The following is a 21,606-nucleotide window of genomic DNA, read 5'->3' as shown; positions in this document are numbered from 1 at the left end:
AATCAAGTAATTTTTTTTGTATTTCTAAATTACTGTCTATATGTAAAATACAACAATTATATTTCTCTTAAGCGAGCTACTTAAAACACACTCATTATAGGCAGATAGTCTACATTTACAGCAATTTTAACATGGTTCCCCAGTGCCAGATTTGTGAACCAGATTTTTATTGCATGGTTAAGAAAACAAGTGAAAGATTTTATTTCACATGATGTTTCTACAAAACAATCTCATCTTGATGTGAAGATTGTAAATACACAACATACCAATTGTATGGTTAGGTAAGGGTGAATATATTTATATATCCTTGTGAAAATAGATGCCATTTATATGCATAAGTGGTACCCAGAGTGTATGTATCTATAGATATAATTATTTTAAAGCTTCACAGTGAAAAATGAAAAGAGGTAATGCTGTAATATTACATTCCAGTTGTAATGAAGTTAATTGTAAAATGATATCTACCTTGTAACAATGCAAATGTGGCATGTATTCTCTAGAGTTCTGATTAACTAGCTGGTAAACATTAACAGCAGACATGTGCATTATTAAAGCAATAACCCTGGCCAGCACAGACCCTGTTGGGAGATGAAGGTAATTCATCCAGAGACTGATCTAAGTGTGTAATGACCCCAGGTTACACTAAGCTTCCCTTCAGATAGTATCTTTAAACGCTTTATCTGATAGATTTTTAAAAATCCCAAACGTCAGGTACCATCAGCATAAACCTTTCCTTTCTTTTTTTTTGTATTATGGGTCTTCATGCTATCAATAAAATCTACCTATGCACTGGCTATCCACTATAACTTGGGATCCCTGAATGGGAGATGAGATGTAAATAGCGATATTAATCAGGGACTGTTTAGCCTATTGTTCATGCTTATTATAAACTGCTTTCTTTCAGATTCTAATGGATCTTTTTTTTTTCTTACTAAAATTTTAGGTAGTCAGGGCATCCTTTTATCCAAAGAGGTCAAAGTGTTTAGAAAAACCATGAATACAATGACATTGCAATCCACAACTACTATCCTCATTCCAATGATCTTAATCAATCAATCAAACAAGCCAGGGTCACAGAAAATAATGAGTTTTGGGTCAAAAATCACTGCAAAACAAGTGAAGAGAAAGACAAATACCAGCAGATTTCACTTACATGTGGTTGCGGAAACAAAGGGCCAGACAGAACCAAACCAATAACAAACCCTAGAAATCTGACTGTGGAATTGAGGCTGGGGGTGGGTGTGGAGGGTGCCCAATTAAGAATGGTAGAGGACTATGGGTGCCTTGGTGGTGGGTGTGGTGTGGTGATATACCTTTGGGGAGGTGTGATCCTATATCTCTTAATCATATACAGTGTAGTGAACCAATGTTGCTTCAATAAAAAAATTATCCATGAAAGCAAGAAAAGGAACATGGTTTTCTGTCTCTTGTTCATAAAATTTTGTTAGCACTGTGGGAACAGACCTCTAGCCCAAACTTAGATCTGATTTCTGAGCTTAAGACTGGATCCCAGAGCCTGTTTATTTAGGAGAGTTCAGGTGTTGCCATTCAGTACCCCCAGCCTCTGTTATCAAATGCTGAATTATGAATGCTTTTTTATAAACACTCCTTTCTTTTCTTAGTGCCCACACACACCACTCAAGTCTAGACTCTCAACACATCTCTTGGCCTCTACTTTCACTTTCTTACAATCTACTCTGACCTTTAACCCTTAACAGTTGTTTATAAAATATGGTTTTCATTACATTGCCAACGTACTCACAGACCTAAAATCAATCTCTAGGGCCTATGAGATCAAATCTCAGTTCAGGCCCCTATAATATGACCTCTTAACCATAACATTTATTCACCAACACCGTCCTCTAACAGTCAGGGGTGGCAGGTTTCCTTACTCTCTTGTTAGCATGTTATTCCTATTTTAGAACAAAGTTCTCATATGCTTCCTGCCTCTACACACGGCGCAGCAGGGTGTAAGCTACCCCAATATTTCTACTGGAACAGGAGTATTCAAGCAACCTTGTTCTGCTTCTCTTCTTCCCCAACCCCAACAATTTCTGCTTTGGTCATTCACTGAGTGCCGATTATGAACCCAATGTTACTTGTCTCCCCTTCCCTGACCACCCTTTCCCCAATTTTAGCACCACGAGGCCTTCTTGGCAACTTTGGTTCATGCTCATTTCTCTTTCCTGATCTCAGATACCACTTCTTGTTTACACTACACTTCTGGGCATTTAATCTCCTTTTGAGCTCTACTGGGCTACAGTAATTACACGTGTGCCATTTTATAGCTGGTACATCTTCATGCTAGAGACCTCTCTAATCTCACCCACCCTGTGGTTTTAGGCACAAGGTCAAAGGTAAACAAATCCCCCTTGAAAAGCATTGAATTCATTTTGAGCTTAGAAGAGAGTGGTGACTTCTGATGGGTTACAGCATCACAGCCAATGAGCCAGAGAACATCTCCATGGCAACTTGAATCCTCCACATCATTATCTGCTCTACACTCTGTAGATGAGTTTGGTCTTTTTTTTTTTTTTTTGCCCTGTTTTCTAGACCTTATCACTAACAGACCATCATTTCAAATTTCAAATGCATTTTATTTTCACAAAGGAGTCACCTGGTAATAAGCAATGGCATCTTAGTTCTTATTAGCCTCCAAGTTACCCTTAAGGTAATTCCTAATTCCTAACATGGGTTTCTTAAGATTGTTTGTGTCTGTGGCCTGTGAATATATTTTTTAAGCCTGATATGGAGGCTTAGTTCACAGTAGTGTACATGGATGAGTAACATGTCATTTTATGACTATATCACAGCAGCTACAATAGTAACCTGAGATGCTGAAAAGTGTGCCATTCAGAGACCAGTTATGACAGAATTCTCATCTTTGCATATAATGGAGGGTGCAGCACACTGAGTCACTGAAGATTGCCTGATGATTGGCCAATTTTCTCTTTTCAGGTGATTGCTACATCAGATCATCATAAAGGCAATGGGATAAGGAGCCATTTCCTCGGTTGTCCAGCAGAGCCGTGGGTACCTGCTATCATGAAGGCATTGCTCTAACAGTGATGTCCAGGTCAGCAGGGAAGTGAAACTGTTGCCCCCATTGGGCAGTTCCAGAATATAACATGGCAAAGGCGCTAATATGAAGCCTATTATCTCAGTGATTTTGCATCTAATCTTCTATTTTTCTAACAAGGAAAATCTAGTTTTTCACTTAGATAATAAAACTCTTCACATTATTTCTCACAGTGATGGTATTTTGTGATAATACATGAGAAAACCTAATAAAAGTTCAATTGAACATCATGTGTATCTAGGTTCTTTAGAAATGCAGCTTGATTGAGCTAGAAGCTAAAGTTTAGCTAGGTATGTCTTTGCTATAAGAATAACAATCTGAGCATTTGATTAAAGAGGAATACTTTCTTATCTTCTCCTTATTCTCCCACCACCCCACCTACAAAAAACAGGGTCTTAATTCTGCACAGCAACAGGGTTTGAGCTACCCCAATATTTCTTCTGGCACAGGCGTATTAAAGCAACCTTGCTTTCTGTTCTCCTTTGTGGCTGAGATGGGGTTGAATGGCCTCCCACAGAGAGGCTGGCAGACTTTTTTCTGTAATTCCTACCTCTGTGAAATGCACCCTTCTCCCCCCAACTAGCCTGTTTTGTGAAAACTGGCAGGGATGAGAATTCAATGTGTTTGAACAAACAGGTTCCTTAGTACAGCAGAATCTGGATAATTTTCTTAGGGAAACTGAAATCTAAATCGGACAAATAGGCAACTGCATACTAAATGAATTCATCATCTGATATCCTGTCAGCATGTCATTTGATAAGCCCCAGAGATGCTACTATGTCCCAAGCTTTGAAGCACATTCTTCACAAAAAGAACATGTAAGAAATCAAGTAATTATTTTTAATGCACCAGGTAAGGGAACACTGTTGATGAGGGCACTTCAGAATCAGGGGCCCTAGGGTGCTGGTTTTGGTTTATGAGTGCTTCTCAAAGGAAGCAGGTCAACTGTATTTAACAGCAAGGATCCAAATATAACTTTTGTTTCTGTAACCTTGATGTTAGCTGAGACCCCAGAGCCGCTGGAACGTGGACTCTGAGACACACGAGCAGCCATTCCTGTGTCTTACAGGAAACAGGCTCTTGTATTTGACGGCTTCTCTCAAAGAAATAGTGTGTGCTTCCCAGGATGCCCAGGCTAAGTGTACTGGTTTTTGTCATTCAACGAAAAGTGTGTTTCTGTTGAAATGGAAACCAATGTACTGATTGTTGTTCCACTCTGGTGTGACATTTAAAATACAACAATTTTGCAAAAACCTTAAAATGATCACACAGCTAAAATTTCAACCAGTGCAATCTGAAAGACCTTGTCCCCCACTTACCCTCTTTTTCTTTCTTGCTCTTTGTTTTATTTTTTTTTATTATTATTTTTTTTAATAGAGGCATGTTTTTATTTATTTGTTTTGTTTGTTTGTTTTTGTTTATACATGCACTGGGTACAGTCAGAAGCGCGGGAGGGTGAGAGAATTCACCAGAGCCAGAGCGGGGAGCAGAGCAGGCAGAAGGACTGAAGTACACTGCTGAGGGGAGCAGCGGGCGGCAGGAGAGGTCTGCGCGCCATGTGGGACCCTCCTCTGGTGGGCCGGGAGCAGCCAGGGATCGAACCGGCGCCGCAGAGGCCGCGGGCAGCTTCGCAACCCAGCGCTCAACAGCTGCGCCACCGGGGAGGCCCTCTTGCTCTTTGTTTTAGTCAGAACAAAACAAGAGCCGGGTGGACAGATGAGGATCTCATAGTGGAAAAAATTCCATATGAAGAGCAGCAAGGCACACTAGTGACTTATCAGGAAGCCAAAAAGGTGGGGTCCAGCTCGGAAGTGACTGGGGAGGGGAGACCCCAGGAGAAGAACAATGCCCATGGCAGCCAGCCCTCCTTAGGAGAGTCTTGCTTTGCTGTAATACCACCTACTCAAGCACTTCAGTTGCAAGAGAGCCGACCTTTTACATATAGGATTCCTCTCATCATCCATAAAATTAAAATCCTTTTAGCTAAGAAACTGCAGAGCATAATTACATCACAAATGCCAAATCCAGCTTCCTGTCCCCCAGCCACATTTCACACGCTATGCATTTCAGCTCCTGTGGCTGAGGGTCGCTTCTCTCTATGTCGGGAGGCTTAAGTCTTGGGCTCTTATTTTTGGTGCCACAGGGACAGATGGGACATTTGTTCGTTTGGCTGAATGTGATGATCACGACTGACTCTTTCCTGTGAAATATGGGTAAGAGACAGCACATCTTCCTGGGACAGCCGGCAGTTCTGGCACTTGGGGGTCGCTGGCTTCCCAGCACAGCAATATGGCTGAGGGGAACGGAGGCTTGAATTTCCAGCCAAGCATTTCACCACGTAGCTCAGCTCAGGACTTCTGTACTGAGGCTTTCATAACACAGTTGTTCTCTCTGAATTTCTCCCCGCCAACAACTCCCCTGTCACTAATTATGACACCGAGTAATTTACAGCTCACGGCTTTACACTAATAAGATTACTTTCCAGACTTTGAGTGAATCAAGTGCTGTCACTCATTGACATAAATTCTTGCAGATTTATTTTTTTAAACAAAATTTGGTAATCACACCAGTGTCACCTTAAAACTGTGGCTGTCAAGTAGTGAATGCATGCATGGCTAAATGTCACGGGAGAAAGTGCAGTCACACTGTTACCAATCTGAGCCTGCAACTTCTGTGGAACAAACTGACCTGGATCACATTTTAAAAATAAGTGTTATTCTGTTTAGTTCTGTGTATCCTGAAGGCACAAACTGGTGCTTATTTAATTGGCAAGTAACTGAGGAAAAGGAGGTTGGATGTCCATGAATTTAAATTTACCTGCATGTAGATTCCTTACACTCAGGGAAAAAGAAATAAATGCAGGCTTTTCCTTTGGGAACATGATTCTATTCTGCTGGGTTCATTCAACACTTGCTATTGAGCACCCATTGGATTCATCTGTTGTCTGAATTGCATGCTTATTCAACCATTAATAAGTATTTATAACACAAAAGAATGAGTTTACTTATTTTACAAAGCTACATGATGTGGTTTTAAAAACTGAATGACAGCATGGCATCTGTTACTGTTTGCATCATTTTAACTGGAATTCCATCAGCTCTAAATTATTCTGGTGTTGGTTCTCTAATCCTTTCTTCTTTGCCACAGACAGCCTCTCTTTGGTCATTTCACAGTGTGTTGACATCTTCAGGGAGAAGTCAACGAGAGTGACAGGAACCCTGGTTCTCTCCTGTGAGGGAGGCTGCAGGTAGAGAAGCTGGGACAGCATGGAGCAGGAGACTGAAGTTTTGGGGTTCCAGAGAACATTCCTGGGGAAGGCACACATGTGCCACCTTCTCAGAATAATTGAGAATTAATTAAGCATTGTACCTGGTACTTAGCAAGTGCTCAGTATATACCAACTGAACCTGGGAGATACTTGACACCCATTTAGGTGACTTCCCAGCCCAGTGATCTCTTAAGGACACTTACTTTTATTGTTTCCGGGAAGAGACAATGACTATTTTTGCTTTTTAAGCTTGAAGAGCCTTCCCATGCTGTTCTTAGTTCAGTTTGAGTGGCTGTATGAGCTGCATGTTTATTTTTCTGTTATGAATTTTAAGTCAGCTGGGACACATGGCAAGTGGAACATGACATCTTTCTCTCCACATGATGGATATGGAAGAGTGACTTTTTATTCTATTACATCTTTATCCATAAAAAGGAAACAGTTTTATTGTAGCTGTCAGCCAGAAAAAATTATACATATTGTTAATGGGAAAAACGAATTATAATAGTCTCTTCGTTGATACAGATAGTGACAAAATCATATCAGTTGCAGCCCCAGCAGATTGAGAAACATTTCCTCTTGCAAATATCCAAGGAAGTGCAGACTGAAGTACAATCATTTAGTTGTTGCTGTACCTGACTTAGTTCTGGCCTATACATTGGAAAATTTCTTATGTTTTAATATTCTGTGTGTATGTGTGTGTGTGTGTGTGTGTGTGTGAATACTAAGCTCTTACCATCACCTGCTGGAAGCGTTTGCTTCTATGAATACCTTAGTGTCCAACGCATATTCTGTTGATCATGTTGTTAGCTTATGACCTCTAAATGCAAGTTTCCATCTTTTTCTTAACCACAATTCTAATCTGTTTTTCACAAATGGTTAAAGCTCACATGAACAATTTATACCATTAAACTCTAATTATATATGTAGTTGACCAACTGAGTGTACTCCTATTACATACCCCCCCACCTTAGGGATTAATTGCTACTGTCCTTCTTACCTAGCAAGGGCAGTGGAGAAAAGGTGAAGGAAGATGGTAAGGGTGGCATGGTGTGTGTGGGGTCTAGCATGGCTGTGACAGTTATGGGGAAGGGAGAAAAACGTGTCCTCCTAGACCACACTTAAGCTTTCATAAATCTATCTATCTTGGAACTAGTCTAATAAATGGAACAAACCAACCAAAAATGTGGATTTGGCTCTCAACCCCCAAATTCTGTGCACTAATTAGTTTATGGACGTCCCAGGAATACTTGAGGACTACACACCATCCTTAAGAATTTGCTCATTTCATCTAAGTTATTCAATTTTCTGGCATAAATGCTCATAGTAATCTCAAAATTTTCTTTATTTCTGAAATGTCTGTAACTTGACTTTCATTTCTGATTCTATTAAAGTTTTCTCCATTTTTTTCTTGATGAGTCAAGATAGAGGATTGTCTATTTTATTGAATTTTTCAAAGAACTGGCTTTTGGTTTCACTGATCCTTTGGACTGTCTTTTTGAGTTTGATTTCATTTATTTCTGCTTTAATTTCTATTATTTCCTTTCTTCTGCTGGCTTTTGGTTTGTTCTTTTTTTCTAGTTTCCTAAGGTAAGAGGTGTTTAAGTTCTTTCTTATTTCTTGATGTGGGCCTGTATAACTACATACTTTCCTCTTAGCTTTGCTTTATCTGGGTCCCATACACTCTGTCTTTATTTTTGTTCATCTCCAGGTATTTAAGAATTTCTGGTCATTCAGTAGAGTGTTTGTTCAATATCGATACACTAGAAGTTTTCCCTGCTTTCTTTTTGTGGTTGATTTCTACTTTGAATTTGTGATCAGAGAATATACTTGATATGATTTCAATCTTCAAGAATTTGCCAATACTTGTCCTGTGACTCAATATGTGGTCAATCCTGGAGAATATCCCATGTACACTTGAGAAGAATATGTATTCAGCATTTGGGGAGATGCTGTACTCTATAAATGTATATTTATCCCATGTGATCTCATTCTTTGTTTAATGCTGTTGCATCCTTATTTATTTTTTGTCTGGTTGTTCTATCCTTTGGTGAAAGTGAGGTGTTGTTGCCCCCTTCTATAAATGTGTTTTTTCCAATGTCTGTCTCATATTTGCTAGTGACTGCCTTATATATTTTGGTGCTCTTGGTTTGGTGGGTCTATATTGATGAATGTTATGTCTTCTTGATATATAGTCTCTTAATCGTTATATAGTGTCCATTCCTGTCTCTTTTTTAGGTGGAAATCTATCTTGTATTTTATCAGATACAAGTATGGCTGTCCTTGCCTTCCTTTGGGTCCCATATGTTTGTAGGGTTGTTTTCCAATTCTTTGTTTTAATCTGATGTTCATCTTTGGAGCTCAGGTATGTTCCTGGAGACAGCAGAAAGTTGGATTCTTTTTATTTTTTAATTGGCAAGTTCAGTGCATTTAGATTTAGCATGATTATTGATATATGAAGGTCTGCTACTACTTTGATCTGAATTTTGTGGTTCTATCTTTTCCTTGTTCAGTTATTTGTGGATGTTCTATTCTATTTAGATACGAGTGCTCATTTAAACATTTCTTGGAGGGGAGGTAGAGTGCTGGTAGACTCCTTAAGCTTCTGTTTGTCTGAGAAGGCCTTTAAATCTCCTTTCTGACTAGCAGCTTTTATCTTTAAATATTTTGATCAAGTCATTCTATTTTCTCCTTGTCCATTAGTGTTTCTTCAGAGAAGTCAGTTGTAAGACTGATTGGAGTTCCTTTACATGCTATCTGTTTTTTGCCCTTCGCCACCTCCAATAGTCATTTTTGTCTCGAATCCTAGAAGTTTTACTACTATGGATCTTGCTATAAGTCTCATTCTGTTGATGTAACTTGGTGTTCTTTTACCTTCATCAACTTGTATATTTAATTGCTTTTCCAGTTTTGGGAAGTTTTTCTCTATTACTTCTTTAATAATTTCTATCTTTTCCTATCTGTTCCCTTCTATCTCTCCCCCCCCCACTCTGGATACCCAGTAATCTTATATTGCCTTGGGTAAGGCAATTCAATGGAGTTGGATAATTCTCAAAGAGATTTTTCATTTTTTATTTTGTGTCTCTTTTTCTTCTATCTGAAGTCTCTGTGCACTCTCATCCTCCAAACCATTGAATCAATCTTTCATTTGATCTATTCTACTTCCATAGCTTTCTCCAGAATTTTTTTTATTGATCTTTTAACATCCTGTATCTTTGGTATCTTTTTGTTTTTTTTTTTTTTTGAGGCATGTTTTATTTATTTGTTTGTTTGTTGGTTTTTATTTATACATGCACTGGGTACAGTCAGAAGTGCGGGAGGGTGAGAGAATTCACCAGAGCCAGAGCGGGGAGCAGAGCAGGCAGAAAGACCGAAGGACACTGCTGAGGGGAGCAGCGGGCGGCAGGAGAGGTCTGCGCGCCATGTGGGACCCTCCTCCGGTGGCCGGGGAGCAGCCGGGGATTGAACCGGCGCCGCCGAGGCCACAGGCAGCTTCGCAACCTAGTGCTCAACCGCTGCACCGCCGGGGAGGCCCTCTCTGGTATCTTTTTATGTGAAGCTTCCATTTCAATCTTCTGTTCATTTATTTTATTTCTCAGGACATTATTTTTCTGAATTTTCCTATATATCTTAGTCCTGCTTTTCTGTGTTTTCTTCCCTTTATTTGAATTTCTTTATCATGGCAAGTTTGAAGTCTTCATCTAATAGGAAGAAAATATCTTCCATGTTTTTGTAGTTGGGTTTTGTTTTCTCTTTGTGGTATAATATTCCCCTGAGGACTCAGATTGCCATTTGTTATGTATTTTTTGCCTCCCAATTATTTGGTGGGGAGGGGAGATTATTATGGGTGAGAAGCTACCAGTAGATGGTGCTATATGTCAGGAAGGCTTAATCTGTAACTGGGTTTTCAGTGAGTGTAGGTGGGGCTTCATCACTCCTGAGTATGCTGTATCCCAGCTTGGCTTGTGTCTGTGTCAGCCTTGTTATTAGCCTTTGATCTGTATCTCTGCAGCCTATGGGGTGGGCCTTTGGTGCAGCCCTGATGTGTTCCAATGTGTTTTTCTATGCTTGGTCCCCCTATCTGCTCACTCTTGGGGGAACTGGGTTTTGGGTGTCACATCTTTCTGAGCTTTGTTTTCCTCACTGGGTACTCCATTGTTTAGGAGCAGTTCTGGCACATTCCACCAAAGGCTTCAATGTTCACTCTGTCCCCCTATCTGCCTACTCCTGGGGAAAATGGATGTTGGGGGTTATGCCTTTCTGGGCTTTTCTGGCCCCCTCACTGGGGGTCCCATCTGCCTGTTTCATCATAGCACTCTCCCACAGTTAGAGCCACAGCAATCAGCCCTGCCTTCTGTGGTTTGAATCATGGTGTCTGCCCTGGCAGCAGTCACCTTTTCAGGTACTCACTGCTTCTCCCCTTTAATTTGATTTTTCTCTCTGTCTCTTTTGTCTTGATTGGTCAATGTTGGTTCCTGGTGACTGTGATATACTCCAATTTCACCCCACATACCAGGATCCTCTGAATTCAGTGCCTGTTTGGACTTCTTAGTATTTATCCCTGGTGCAAAGCAGGGTGCTTCCTTTGATTCTCTCTCCTCCTGAAAGCTCTTAAAGTATTTTGAATACATTGTTCCATACTCTCCTTGCCCATAGAGTTTCCTCTGAGAAGTCTGATGTCTGTATGGTAGGATTTCCTTTATAGGCTACTTGCTTCTTTTCCCTAACCACTTTCATTATTCTTTTTTAATTTTGTCTTGAACTCTGTCTTGAACTATTCATGACTATGTGTCTTGCAGGTCTCATTACATTTAGATAACCAGTTGTTCTTCTAGCTTCATGGACTTGTATATAGTTCCTTCCCTGGTTTTTGGAAGTTTTTCTGCATTATTTCTTTGAATAAGTTCTCTCCCCTCCCCCCTCCCCCTTCTGGGATATCCAGAAAGATCTTGAAGTGTTTCTTCAACTTTTCTTCTTATTTCTCTTTCTTCTACCACCTGGGTCCTTTATATATTGTGATCTTTAAGGTCACTAAGTTGACCCTCCATTTGGTTTCCTCTATTAATCTTTTTTCCATCCTGCGACTCCATTATTTTCTTGTTTAAATCTGCTATTCATTAATTGTGTTTCTCATGATATTTGTTTTCGTCCATCTTTTTGGATTTCTTTATTATGGCAATTTTGTACTCTCTGTCTGATAGAAGATAAGGTCTTCCATTCTTTGCGGCTTGGTTCTACAGAATTGTTCCCTTCTCATGGTATCATATTCACTTACATTCTAAAGTTTTAAAATTAAAGGGGAATTTTCAGGGCCTCCCTGGCGGCGCAGTGGTTGAGCGCTGGGTTGCGAAGCTGCCCCCAGCCTCTGCGGCGCCAGTTCGATCCCTGGCTGCTCCCCGGCCACCGGAGGAAGGTCCCACATGGCGCGCAGACCTCTCCTGCCGCCCGCTGCTCCCCTCAGCAGTGTACTTCGGTCCTTCTGCCTGCTCTGCTCCCTTCTCTGGCTCTGGTGAATTCTCTCACCCTCCCGTGCTTCTGACTGTACCCAGTGCATGTATAAATAAATAAAAAAAAAATGAATGAATGAATGAATAAATCTTTAAAAAAAGGGGAATTTTTACCAATTCTAAAATTAAAGGGGAAAAGCAGGGAGTGCAGCTCTAATGTGTTGCATTCTTCTGTGTGCCCATTTTACTGTTTTAGATCTTCTCCTTAGGAGTTCTGCATTCTTCAGCAGTAGAAAGCTAGGAGCTTCAGGGCAGGCCTGAGAGGGCATGCTGGGAGTGTTGGGTACCACTCCTGACTCTTCACAATGGCCACCAGCTACCAGGGTACCCTATGTTTGCAGTCTGTGTTCACTGTGGTTATTTGCAGTTTCTGACTACACGTGCTAGGTGCAGGCCTGGAGGTCACTCAGTGGGAAGGGTGGCTTTCTAAAGCCCTTCTGGGAGACCTCTGGGTTATGGGTTCTCTTCCTTTTTTATTGACACTAGGAATGGAAATAATGCTTAGGTTTTAGTGTTAGGATTGGGTACGATGACAGGATTTTTTCCCCTTATATATGAGCTGTTTATCGTGTTATAAAGAATACAACATTTTAGAGGAAAAAAATCTTTCAGTAATAAATCAGTATTATTTCTTGCCTATTATAATTTAGGAAAACAAAATGTTTCTCTTTCTGATAACGTGAAACTGCCAACTGCCCAAAATAAAGGTGCCTAGAAATATAAGCCTCACTAATGCCATTTGCCTTAGCTTTCTGATATCCTGAATGTAAGCCTGTAAAAGCGGCTATTCTATCCATTTAAAACTCCCATCAGGGCTCAGGAACACATTCAATGTTGAGCTCTAATTGCTTTTGAGAGAGCAGCATTTAACTGGCCAAGTTACCTGTCAGAAATGGCCACACTGGAAATTAGATGCATAAAAAAACCTGTCCACCTGTGGGGTTTCTATTTTATCATTGCCCTTCACCATATCAACAAAGAGTGCACACTTACATATCATCGAAGATAAGCTTCTGTCTCTTGCAGTCCCTGTGGCCATTGGAACCTGGAGACCATGGCTCTGTTTGTGGCCGTGACTTGTGAAGGAGAACATTCTCGGAATTGTGAGCTGCTTTCTAAACAACAAACAACACACGAGTCTGAGAAATTTGCCATCCAATTGAAAGAGCAACCCAATAAACAGAATGTTTCGTGTTCTATATTAGAACTGATGATGCTTTTTGTTAAAATAAAGACATTCATTCCAGATCTTAAGCTGATAACTTTTACAAATATTGTCAAATGTCATTCTCAAACAATATCAATAGGGGAGGCTTATTCTGGCACTCTCACAAATCCAGAAATGGAGGCTATCCAAATACTGTCTGATATAAACCTACGGATAGTGAGGCTAAGTAACTTGCCCAAACTTCATATAGCTATTGTGTGTGGAGGCCCAGGACTTAGAACTGAGACCCTTACTTTCCCCAGTTGGCTAGAAAAGTGGTTCTCCAAATTGACTATGTATCAGAATCATCCAGGGGGGAGTCTGTTAACATGTAGACAGCTGGGCCCCACCCTACTGAGTTTTTGATTCAGCAAGTCCAGAGTGGGCAGGTCTGAGAATATGAAATTCTTACAAGTTCCACATGATCCTGATCCAGTAACTATGCCTTCAGAGGCACTGTGCAATAATCATCCCATGCAAAAGAGAAGTCATTTGGCTCACAATTGGACTGATCCTCACTAGCTGCCTGTGAAGAATAGGGAAAGCCAAAGGGGATTAGCAGAAATTATTTAAAATGTGTCTGAAAAAGGAACACAATTGATCTACAGAAAAATTAAAAGATCATCTTTCTTGGGCATATAAATATTTATAGAATACTTATTGTGTCTAAATACACGGATCATAAAACTACTCTTTGGTTATAGAAATGGACTAATCTGAAGAATTAAAATTGAGTGTATCCAAATGCTTCTTTAAATATGGACATTTTTATGTGTAGCTCAAGTCTCCTTGTTATTAGAGCCCCTAGAACTCTGCATTTCCTTTTTGGCATACAAGGTAGTTAATTATGGATGAATATGATCCTTAGCTTAAGTCTCTCTCCCATCTACATTGTAAATTCATGCAGCATAGACTGAATCTGGTAGATCAACCATGTAAGTATTTCTTTTCTTAGCACAGTGCCTGGTGGATGGAAAGTACTTGCTCAATAAATTTCTGTTTGGTGAAAGAATGACTCACTAAAGTCTGCAATTGACTTACAATACTCTGTATACCATAGTTGCTTGTGATTTAAGAATCTAGAGGCAAAAAGGGATTTTGTTTTTAATTTGTATTGGTAGCTTTTTATTACAGGTTTTTCTAATATGATTTTCTCAGATTCTTTCCACCAAGAATTAAGGATGATTTCTCCCAGATGAGGGTACATAAGTGGCTTAATTTCCTGATGGTGTGATAGATTTAGTCTCTTCTAGGACCTTCCACTAATTTTTTTACCTCCTGAATTCATAGGATAACATATCAAATACTGCTCTTCCTGCTTCCTTATGTCCCCCCCCCCCATCTTTCTTTGCAGAGTTATTTTCATGTCTTATCTCTTTCTGCCATAAAAACATAATGGTTTTGATAAGCATAGTGACCAAGAGAACAAGAGCACTCAGTGGGGAGTGTCTGGAATTAAATAATGTGTCCTGGAGCATGCATGGTCCAGGCCACCAGCTGTTAGACAGAGGGTGGTGGTAAAGAGGAACTAATGTGCGGTATTAGTGGCATTGGTGTCGATAGTTGTTGGATTCTTTAGATAATACTTTCTCATGTAAATCTTACACCACTGTTTTGCAAGCCTCAGAGAGATTACGTAACTGGACCAAGGTCACATGGCAGCTAATATGTGAAGACAGGTGGACAATAAACCTAAGTTCCCACAGGAGAACAGAGTGATAGCATCATCCCTGAGAAGGCTGCTGGAAGAGGGGTGATGGCAGGGGTCTCAACTGTTTCTGCTACTCTGGTCACCAAGAGCAGAGTAGGAGTCCTGCAATTTTGACCTGGGATTTTCAGCCCAGAGTCAGCTCTGCTGTGGGGCAAGAAATCTTTCCAACTGAAAAGACTGGTTGATCCAAAACTCCAACTGACTTTGCCCTGATATAGCTATGACTTTGGGGCCTTTTCTTCACACAATAAGATATAAAATTCTACAAAGAGGCTTCCTAAGCAGAAGAGGTTTAAAATACCTCTTCCAGTTTCTTCTTTCCCAGCTCTTGGTGGGAATTTGTGAAGGGGTGCTCTTCTCTGCCAGGACTTCCCAGGGCAGCACTTGGGGATTCCTTGGGAGCCCACAAGCATGCGTTTGGATTGTGCTGGTTTTTTGGGTTTTTTTTTTTGTGGGACCCTCGCCGGCTGCCGGGGAACGAACCGGCGCTGCAGAGGCTGTGGGCAGCCTTGCAGCCCAGCGCTCAACTGCTGCGCCACCGAGGCCCTGGATTGTGCTGTTTTAGAGGGAGAGTATAGTGGTGTGCTCAATTTCATTTTTACTTTAACTGGGAAAGGAAGAACACCAACATACTGTGAAATCTCCGACATGAGACTGCAGCTGGTTCTCAGCCTTATGCTTTTTGCTGGAGGAGGCAGAAGTGAACAGACCATTGCCACTTGATCTGGTGGAAGAAGTTAAGTCCTCGCTGGAGTATTTGTGTTTAGATGCATCAGAGAGGGGTGAGATGGGTGACCGCAGCATTTTTTCATTTTTATTTATTGGTATTGCCAAGCTGAAAAAAGAAATCACAATAATGGAATGACACAGTCAGCACAGAGAAAGGTAAATATTTTATATGTGCTTAAGGCTCCCATTTAAAATCTGAAGGTAGGAAGATGTTTATTAGGAATTATTATACCAGGAAACAATTTTATGGCATCAGGACAATATCAAACAATAAGCAAATTTCATTCATCGTTTCTTTACTCGTCCTATCAAGATGAATAATAATTCTGGAGTTAGCACCAATGTAAATGACTAAGAATAATGTACTTTCATTTTTCAAGGTTTTCATACTAGGATCTCAAAGTACACAATGAATAACTTTCTGTTTTTCTTGCAGGTATAAACAAAATAATGGGAGTCAAAGGACATGAATTCTCCACTTTCGAAAGGACTTTTGCTAATGTCTGAGTTTGTAATTACTCTGTAGAAAATAACAAAATTATAGAGTAAACTGCAAAGCATGAAGTGAACTTCTACATGTTAGGTTTCTGAGCTAACCAGGCATTGATCAGAAAAAACACAGGATAGAAAAACTGTCATTCAAAGTTACATTTTTTTTGATTCCGAGCTTCTTATTTTACCTTAAAAACTATCTATGCTGTCCTAACTTCCTCCCACATTAATCATCAGAGAAAAAGTCACTTATATTTGAATCTCTGCAATATACATTATATTGTTAGGGCTTTATCCATTACTTAAAGAAAATTGGGGGAAGACACATTAGTCTGAAATAAATGCTATATTTGCTAATTTGGGATGTTTATATAGTGGTCATCAGGCAGTTAAAAAAAGGTTAAATCCATTAAATAAAGATTAAGTAATTTTCCTGCAGTTATAACTTTTTTTTTTTAATAGAGGCATGTTTTATTTATTTATTTAATTTGTTTGTTTGTTTTGTTTATACATGCACTGGGTACAGTCAGAAGCGCAGGAGCGTGAGAGAATTCACCAGAGCCAGAGTGGGGAGCAGAGCAGGCAGAAGGACCGAAGTACACTGCTGAGGGGAGCAACGGGCAGCAGGAGAGGTCTGCGCGCCATGTGGGACCCTCCTCTGGTGGCCGGGGAGCAGCCGGGGATCGAACCGGCGCCACAGAGGCCGCGGACAGCTTCGCAACCCAGCGCTCAACCGCTGCGCCACTGGGGAGGCCCTGCAGTTATAACTTTTTAATTGCACATGTTGATTATTAAAGTATCATTAAAGTCACTTCAAAAAGCAATTTTCTAAGTTGTTGTCTCCATGCAAATGACAAACACAGGTCTCCAGAAAGTAATAAAGCTGAGGTTCTCAAAGTTAAGCAAATACATCCGTGTAGCATAGAATTTCTGGTGATAGATTGCTGGTCCAAAATGCATTGGCATATAACAACTTTGAATTGAGATATGTTCTGGAAAGTGCTTTGGGTGAATAAAAAGTGGCTCTGTCTAGTGATTGAAGTTGGGTGCAGACAGTCCGAATATAATTGCTCCTTAAAATGTGAATGAAAAAAGTTGTATTTCTAAGTCTCCCTTATTTTACATACTATGTGATTTTAAATGTTCATATAAAATTAAACTGTTACACTAATTATTGTCATGGATTATGATTATTTCTTCTTCATCATTATAAGTTTATATATTCAAGTGGACCAAAGAAACTTTCTTTGAATTGCTCTCTGGGATGGGTGTTCACCTTAAATCAAATTTGGGATTGTCTTATCACACTTGTGAAACTTGATAGCAGTAATCACAATTCTAGACCATCTTTCTAGAAAGAACTAAAACATTGTGCTTTATATGCACTGTGTCATAAATTAATACAAATAAAACTGTCAAAGTTAGAGGTTGTGGTTAGGCAAATGCTCCAGAGCAAGCACTTTTCTCCTGAGGGTCATGGAATCAGGAGGACAAATCTTACATTTTTATTTTCATTAATTTCTCCTTGAACAGAACATTTTCTTTTATGAATAAAAGCAAGAAATGAGTAGTGGTTTGGCAGGAATGACATTAGTGATTGTGTTATCAAATCATAGATATTTTTATATTATATTATAGTTATTACAGACATCTTGAATTATTGTCTATATTCATCACTACTTAGAAATTATGGTAGTTACAAGCTCTCCAGAAAGGTTATTTAATGCATTAATAAGTAAACAAACGTGTAACTGCATTGCATATTTCAAAGGCAATTTGGGTTTTCCCCATACATACTTTCACAATATTTGGGGTACCATCTGTTTTGCACAGAGGATGTGGACTAGGTCTCGCTCTTGCTCAGACCTTCAATAGGTGGCACTGTCCTTTTCAAGGTGATTCTAACACTTAGGCCGCCTGTGCTATGTGCCCTCACAGGCGAGTTTTAGAAACGTTCTCCATCTTTCCCAAGCTTTCAGTTTACATTTTTATGCATTGTGCTGAAACATTAATCTTCCCTTAAAAATTCTACAAATACAGTCAGGGAAAGTGGGGAGTGTCTTAGCAGAGGTAAAGTGGTTTCTGAGCTGTGGGATTTCTAAATGGAAAGAGTTTCTATGACTGATGATAAGCTACTTGCTTATAATAAATATCTGGCTCTTGCCTTGCTGCAAAACCATTTGTCACAGATGGGATTCAGTACAATGTAGGTCCAGCTGGAACTCCTTGAGAAGAGTGACTGGCGGTTGTGCAACCTTGGAGGCACAGATCCTGTTGACCATCACAACAATTTTCTTTATATCCAAGAGCTTTAAGTGCATCATATGGAGATTCGCCTTTATGTTTACATTTTAATCACATGATTTGCTTAGTATTCTTATGGATGAAATAATGGTTTGAAAATTCATCTATTGAGTTTTCAGAGGGAAAGTATATCTATGGGAGTGTAGAAATGTGTTTAATTAGTAACAGGTCTTTTGTTATAAAGAGTAACAGTTGACTCCTCAACAATATGGATTAAGAATGCTGTCCTGGGGCCTCCTCGGTGGCAGAGCGGTTGAACGCTGGGTTGCGAAGCTGCCCGCAGCCTCTGTGGTGCCGGTTCGATCCCCGGCTGCTCCCTGGCCACCGGAGGAGGGTCCCACATGGCGCGCAGACCTCTCCTGCTGCCCGCTGCTCCCCTCAGCAGTGTACTTCAGTCCTTCTGCCTGCTCTGCTCCCCGCTCTGGCTCTGGTGAATTCTCTCACCCTCCCGCGCTTCTGACTGTACCCAGTACATGTATAAACAAACAAACAGACAAATAAATAAATAAAAAACATGCCTCTATTAAAAAAAAAAAAAGAATGCTGTCCTGGCTTACAGTGGGAATCTACATATAACTTATAGTTGGCCTTCCATATATATGGTTCAACCAATAAACACCCCCTTTGGTTGAATCTGTGAACAAGAAGCCTGCTGATAGAAAATCCAAATAAAAGAGGACTAGTATAGTTCAAACTTGTATTGATCAAGGGTCATGTCTACTTACATGGCACCTGGAGCTGTGATATAAGGCACACATCCAGTTATAATTATTTTTAGCCTTAAGTTGAATTAAGGGAAGCAAGTTTGGAGACCCTAAGCAGAGCAGTCATTAAAAAATCTGGCCCTCCCTCCCCATAAAGTCATACAGCAGAGATCCCTCCGGTGGTCCCCCACCTTCCAGAAACTGCACATACCTGTTGATATTCATGGTGCAGTGGTTTGCAGACAAGGTATTACTGGCAGATGTGGTCAGTCGTGAGGAGCTCTCTTTCTCTGCCTGGGTCTTCTTGACCTCCCTGTAGTCGTCTTCGTTGTCACACTGCATGGAAAGAAACAAAACTCTTGATTTTGGATTTCAAGGAGTCACTTGAGCTCTGCCACCAACTTCCCCAGAGCAAGGCCGCCTGGACTGCTCACTTGTCTTCTCTGAAGAGCACCTGGCAGCAATGTGGTCACAGCATTCTTGCCCCTGGTCCATGTTAGCTTCTTAATGAATAAGGATGAAATCTGTCAGCTTTATTGATGTCTGCTTATTGAGAGTACAAGTACATGACTGGGATTAAAAATTGGAAGGGGACATTGTGAATGACGAAAATTGCATCACCATCAACAACCGTAGAATTTAGCCCTCCAATGAAGACCTGTTCTGAATTTATACTGTAGCTTTAGTGTTTCTCATTTGGCATTTCTTGGTATCAGAACAAGCATCAGAATATATAACAACTGAGCCTCCCCTGGTGGTGCAGCGGTTGAGCACTGGGCTGCAAAGCTGCCCACAGCCTCTGCAACACCGGTTCGATCCCAGGCCACCGGGCGAGGGTTCCACATGTTGCTCAGACCTCTCCTGCCGCCCGCTGTTCCCCTCAGCAGTGTACTTCATCAGTCTGCCTGCTCTGCTCTCCCCTCTGGTTCTGGTGAATTCTCTCACCTTCCCGCGCTTCTGACTGTACCCAGTGCTTGTATAAATAAAAATATAAATCTTTAAAAAAAAAAGAATGTATAACAATATAATCTGGGCTGGATGCAGTAGAGCAGTGAACAGATTGCACCCTTTTTTTTTTTTTTTTTTGAAAACGTGGCTTTTATGAATTTCAAGCAAAGGTGGTTACTTCTTGGTACCTTAATTCTAGTTAACAATTACTATCCTATGACAACTTAGAATCCTTAAAGCACCTTTTTATAAAACAGTGCTTTGATTGGATTCTTTTTCATGATTGTGTTTAAAGTTAGGTGTGTACTAGGGTGTAATGCAAATGCAGTCACAAAGTTCCATTTTTCGGGTGAAATAGCAGGAACACTGTAGTGATAATTTCAGGGCTCTCAGCAGTGTCTTCCATGAGACAAGTGTCAGCACCAAAGATAAAGACTTTGACCTTCTCTCCCTGGCTGATTGTCATACAGCCTCTGTCACAATGGTTCCTGATGCTCTCACTGAAATGGAACCAAAAAGTGGGCCTATACCAGAGCTCTGAATCCTAGTCCTGAGCTCTAGGGTTCCAGCTGGGTGAGAATGTGTATCTCTGGCTGCCAGGTCTATGGTGTCCCACTCCTAGCACCCAGTATTGGGGTCTTAACACCCCAGTTGCTGAGTAAAGAGTGCTGCAAAAATGTTCTTACACTTCTTTTGTGTCTGTGTTTACAATGATGATTCATTAGATATTATGAGAGCAGGGTGTCAGGCTTAGCAAAAATAAAGGGTTGTAAGTTTAAAAACACCATGAATAATAAAATTATACCTAATATTATGTGACTTTAATGTATGTCTTTCTGCTCATCTCTCCTAATGCATGTATATGTGTCTACAGAGCTATGCATTTTCCAATCTACCTATATGTTTATCAATTTCTGTGTTTTTTTAAATATATCCATGTATCTCTCTGATTTCATCATTTATCTATCAATCCACAGATGACTGTTTCATTCACTCACCAAAAATCACTTGAGCACCAACAAATAAATGAGTACAGGGTGTGTATACAAGAAAATCAGAAGAAACAATAGGGAAGGGGAGAGTTAACATAGTCTAACACCCTTGAAACACACTGTCTAACACACCTGCGTAGATGCGACCATTGTAATGATGAAGAAACCAAAGTTCTGAGGTGAGGTCACCTAGCAGATGAGGACTAACTACATAATTTCTGGGTTTCAATGCAGGATAAAAACTGTCCCTTGCTTAAAAAACAGGAAAAGAATGCTTGTTATACAGTACTAAAATAGAAAGCATTTTCCTGATTTTTGCAGTCTCTCTCCTGACCTGTCATGATGTTGTTTGCTATTTTATATTGTGTTCTGAGGGGCACAGATACTCTCAAGTGCCAGGGGTCCTGTCCTGCAGCTAGGCACAAGCACCCAGCCTGCTATAGGGGTATGGGAAGATTCTATCTCCCATCAAATGTGGGACTCATGTCTTGAGGGGTGGGGAAGTCTAGACAAGTGTTTCCCCCTTCCATGGCCCATCCCAGACCCCAAGGTGAACGGTGCTTAGCACGGCATTCCTGTTGCTAATGACATTGTCAATGATGTTGTCTGAAATTTGGAACTATTTATTCATGGTGGGTTACCACCTTGTTTGTTTTTCACTGTGG

At 40.4% G+C, this 21,606-nt stretch overlaps 1 protein-coding gene across 1 annotated transcript in view; it reads right to left on the bottom strand.

Annotated features, from left to right (window-relative positions):
* The window catches only part of AFF3 (ALF transcription elongation factor 3), a gene marked incomplete at its 3' end in the record, with an annotated part of 474,001 nt that overhangs the window by 14,102 nt on the left and 438,293 nt on the right, over nt 1-21,606 (bottom strand). Inside the window, exons 14-16 of the mRNA XM_084234797.1 lie at nt 19,213-19,337; nt 15,406-15,607; nt 12,848-12,969 (exon numbers count right to left, since the gene is read on the bottom strand). Of these exons, the coding sequence (XP_084090923.1) occupies nt 12,848-12,969; nt 15,406-15,607; nt 19,213-19,337 (449 nt within the window). The remainder of the gene's footprint in view (nt 1-12,847; nt 12,970-15,405; nt 15,608-19,212; nt 19,338-21,606) is intronic.

Source organism: Talpa europaea (assembly GCF_964194135.1).
Source record: "Talpa europaea genome assembly, chromosome: 6".
Classification (NCBI taxonomy): domain Eukaryota; kingdom Metazoa; phylum Chordata; class Mammalia; order Eulipotyphla; family Talpidae; genus Talpa; species Talpa europaea.
This window is presented reverse-complemented; position numbering and strand designations above follow the sequence as displayed.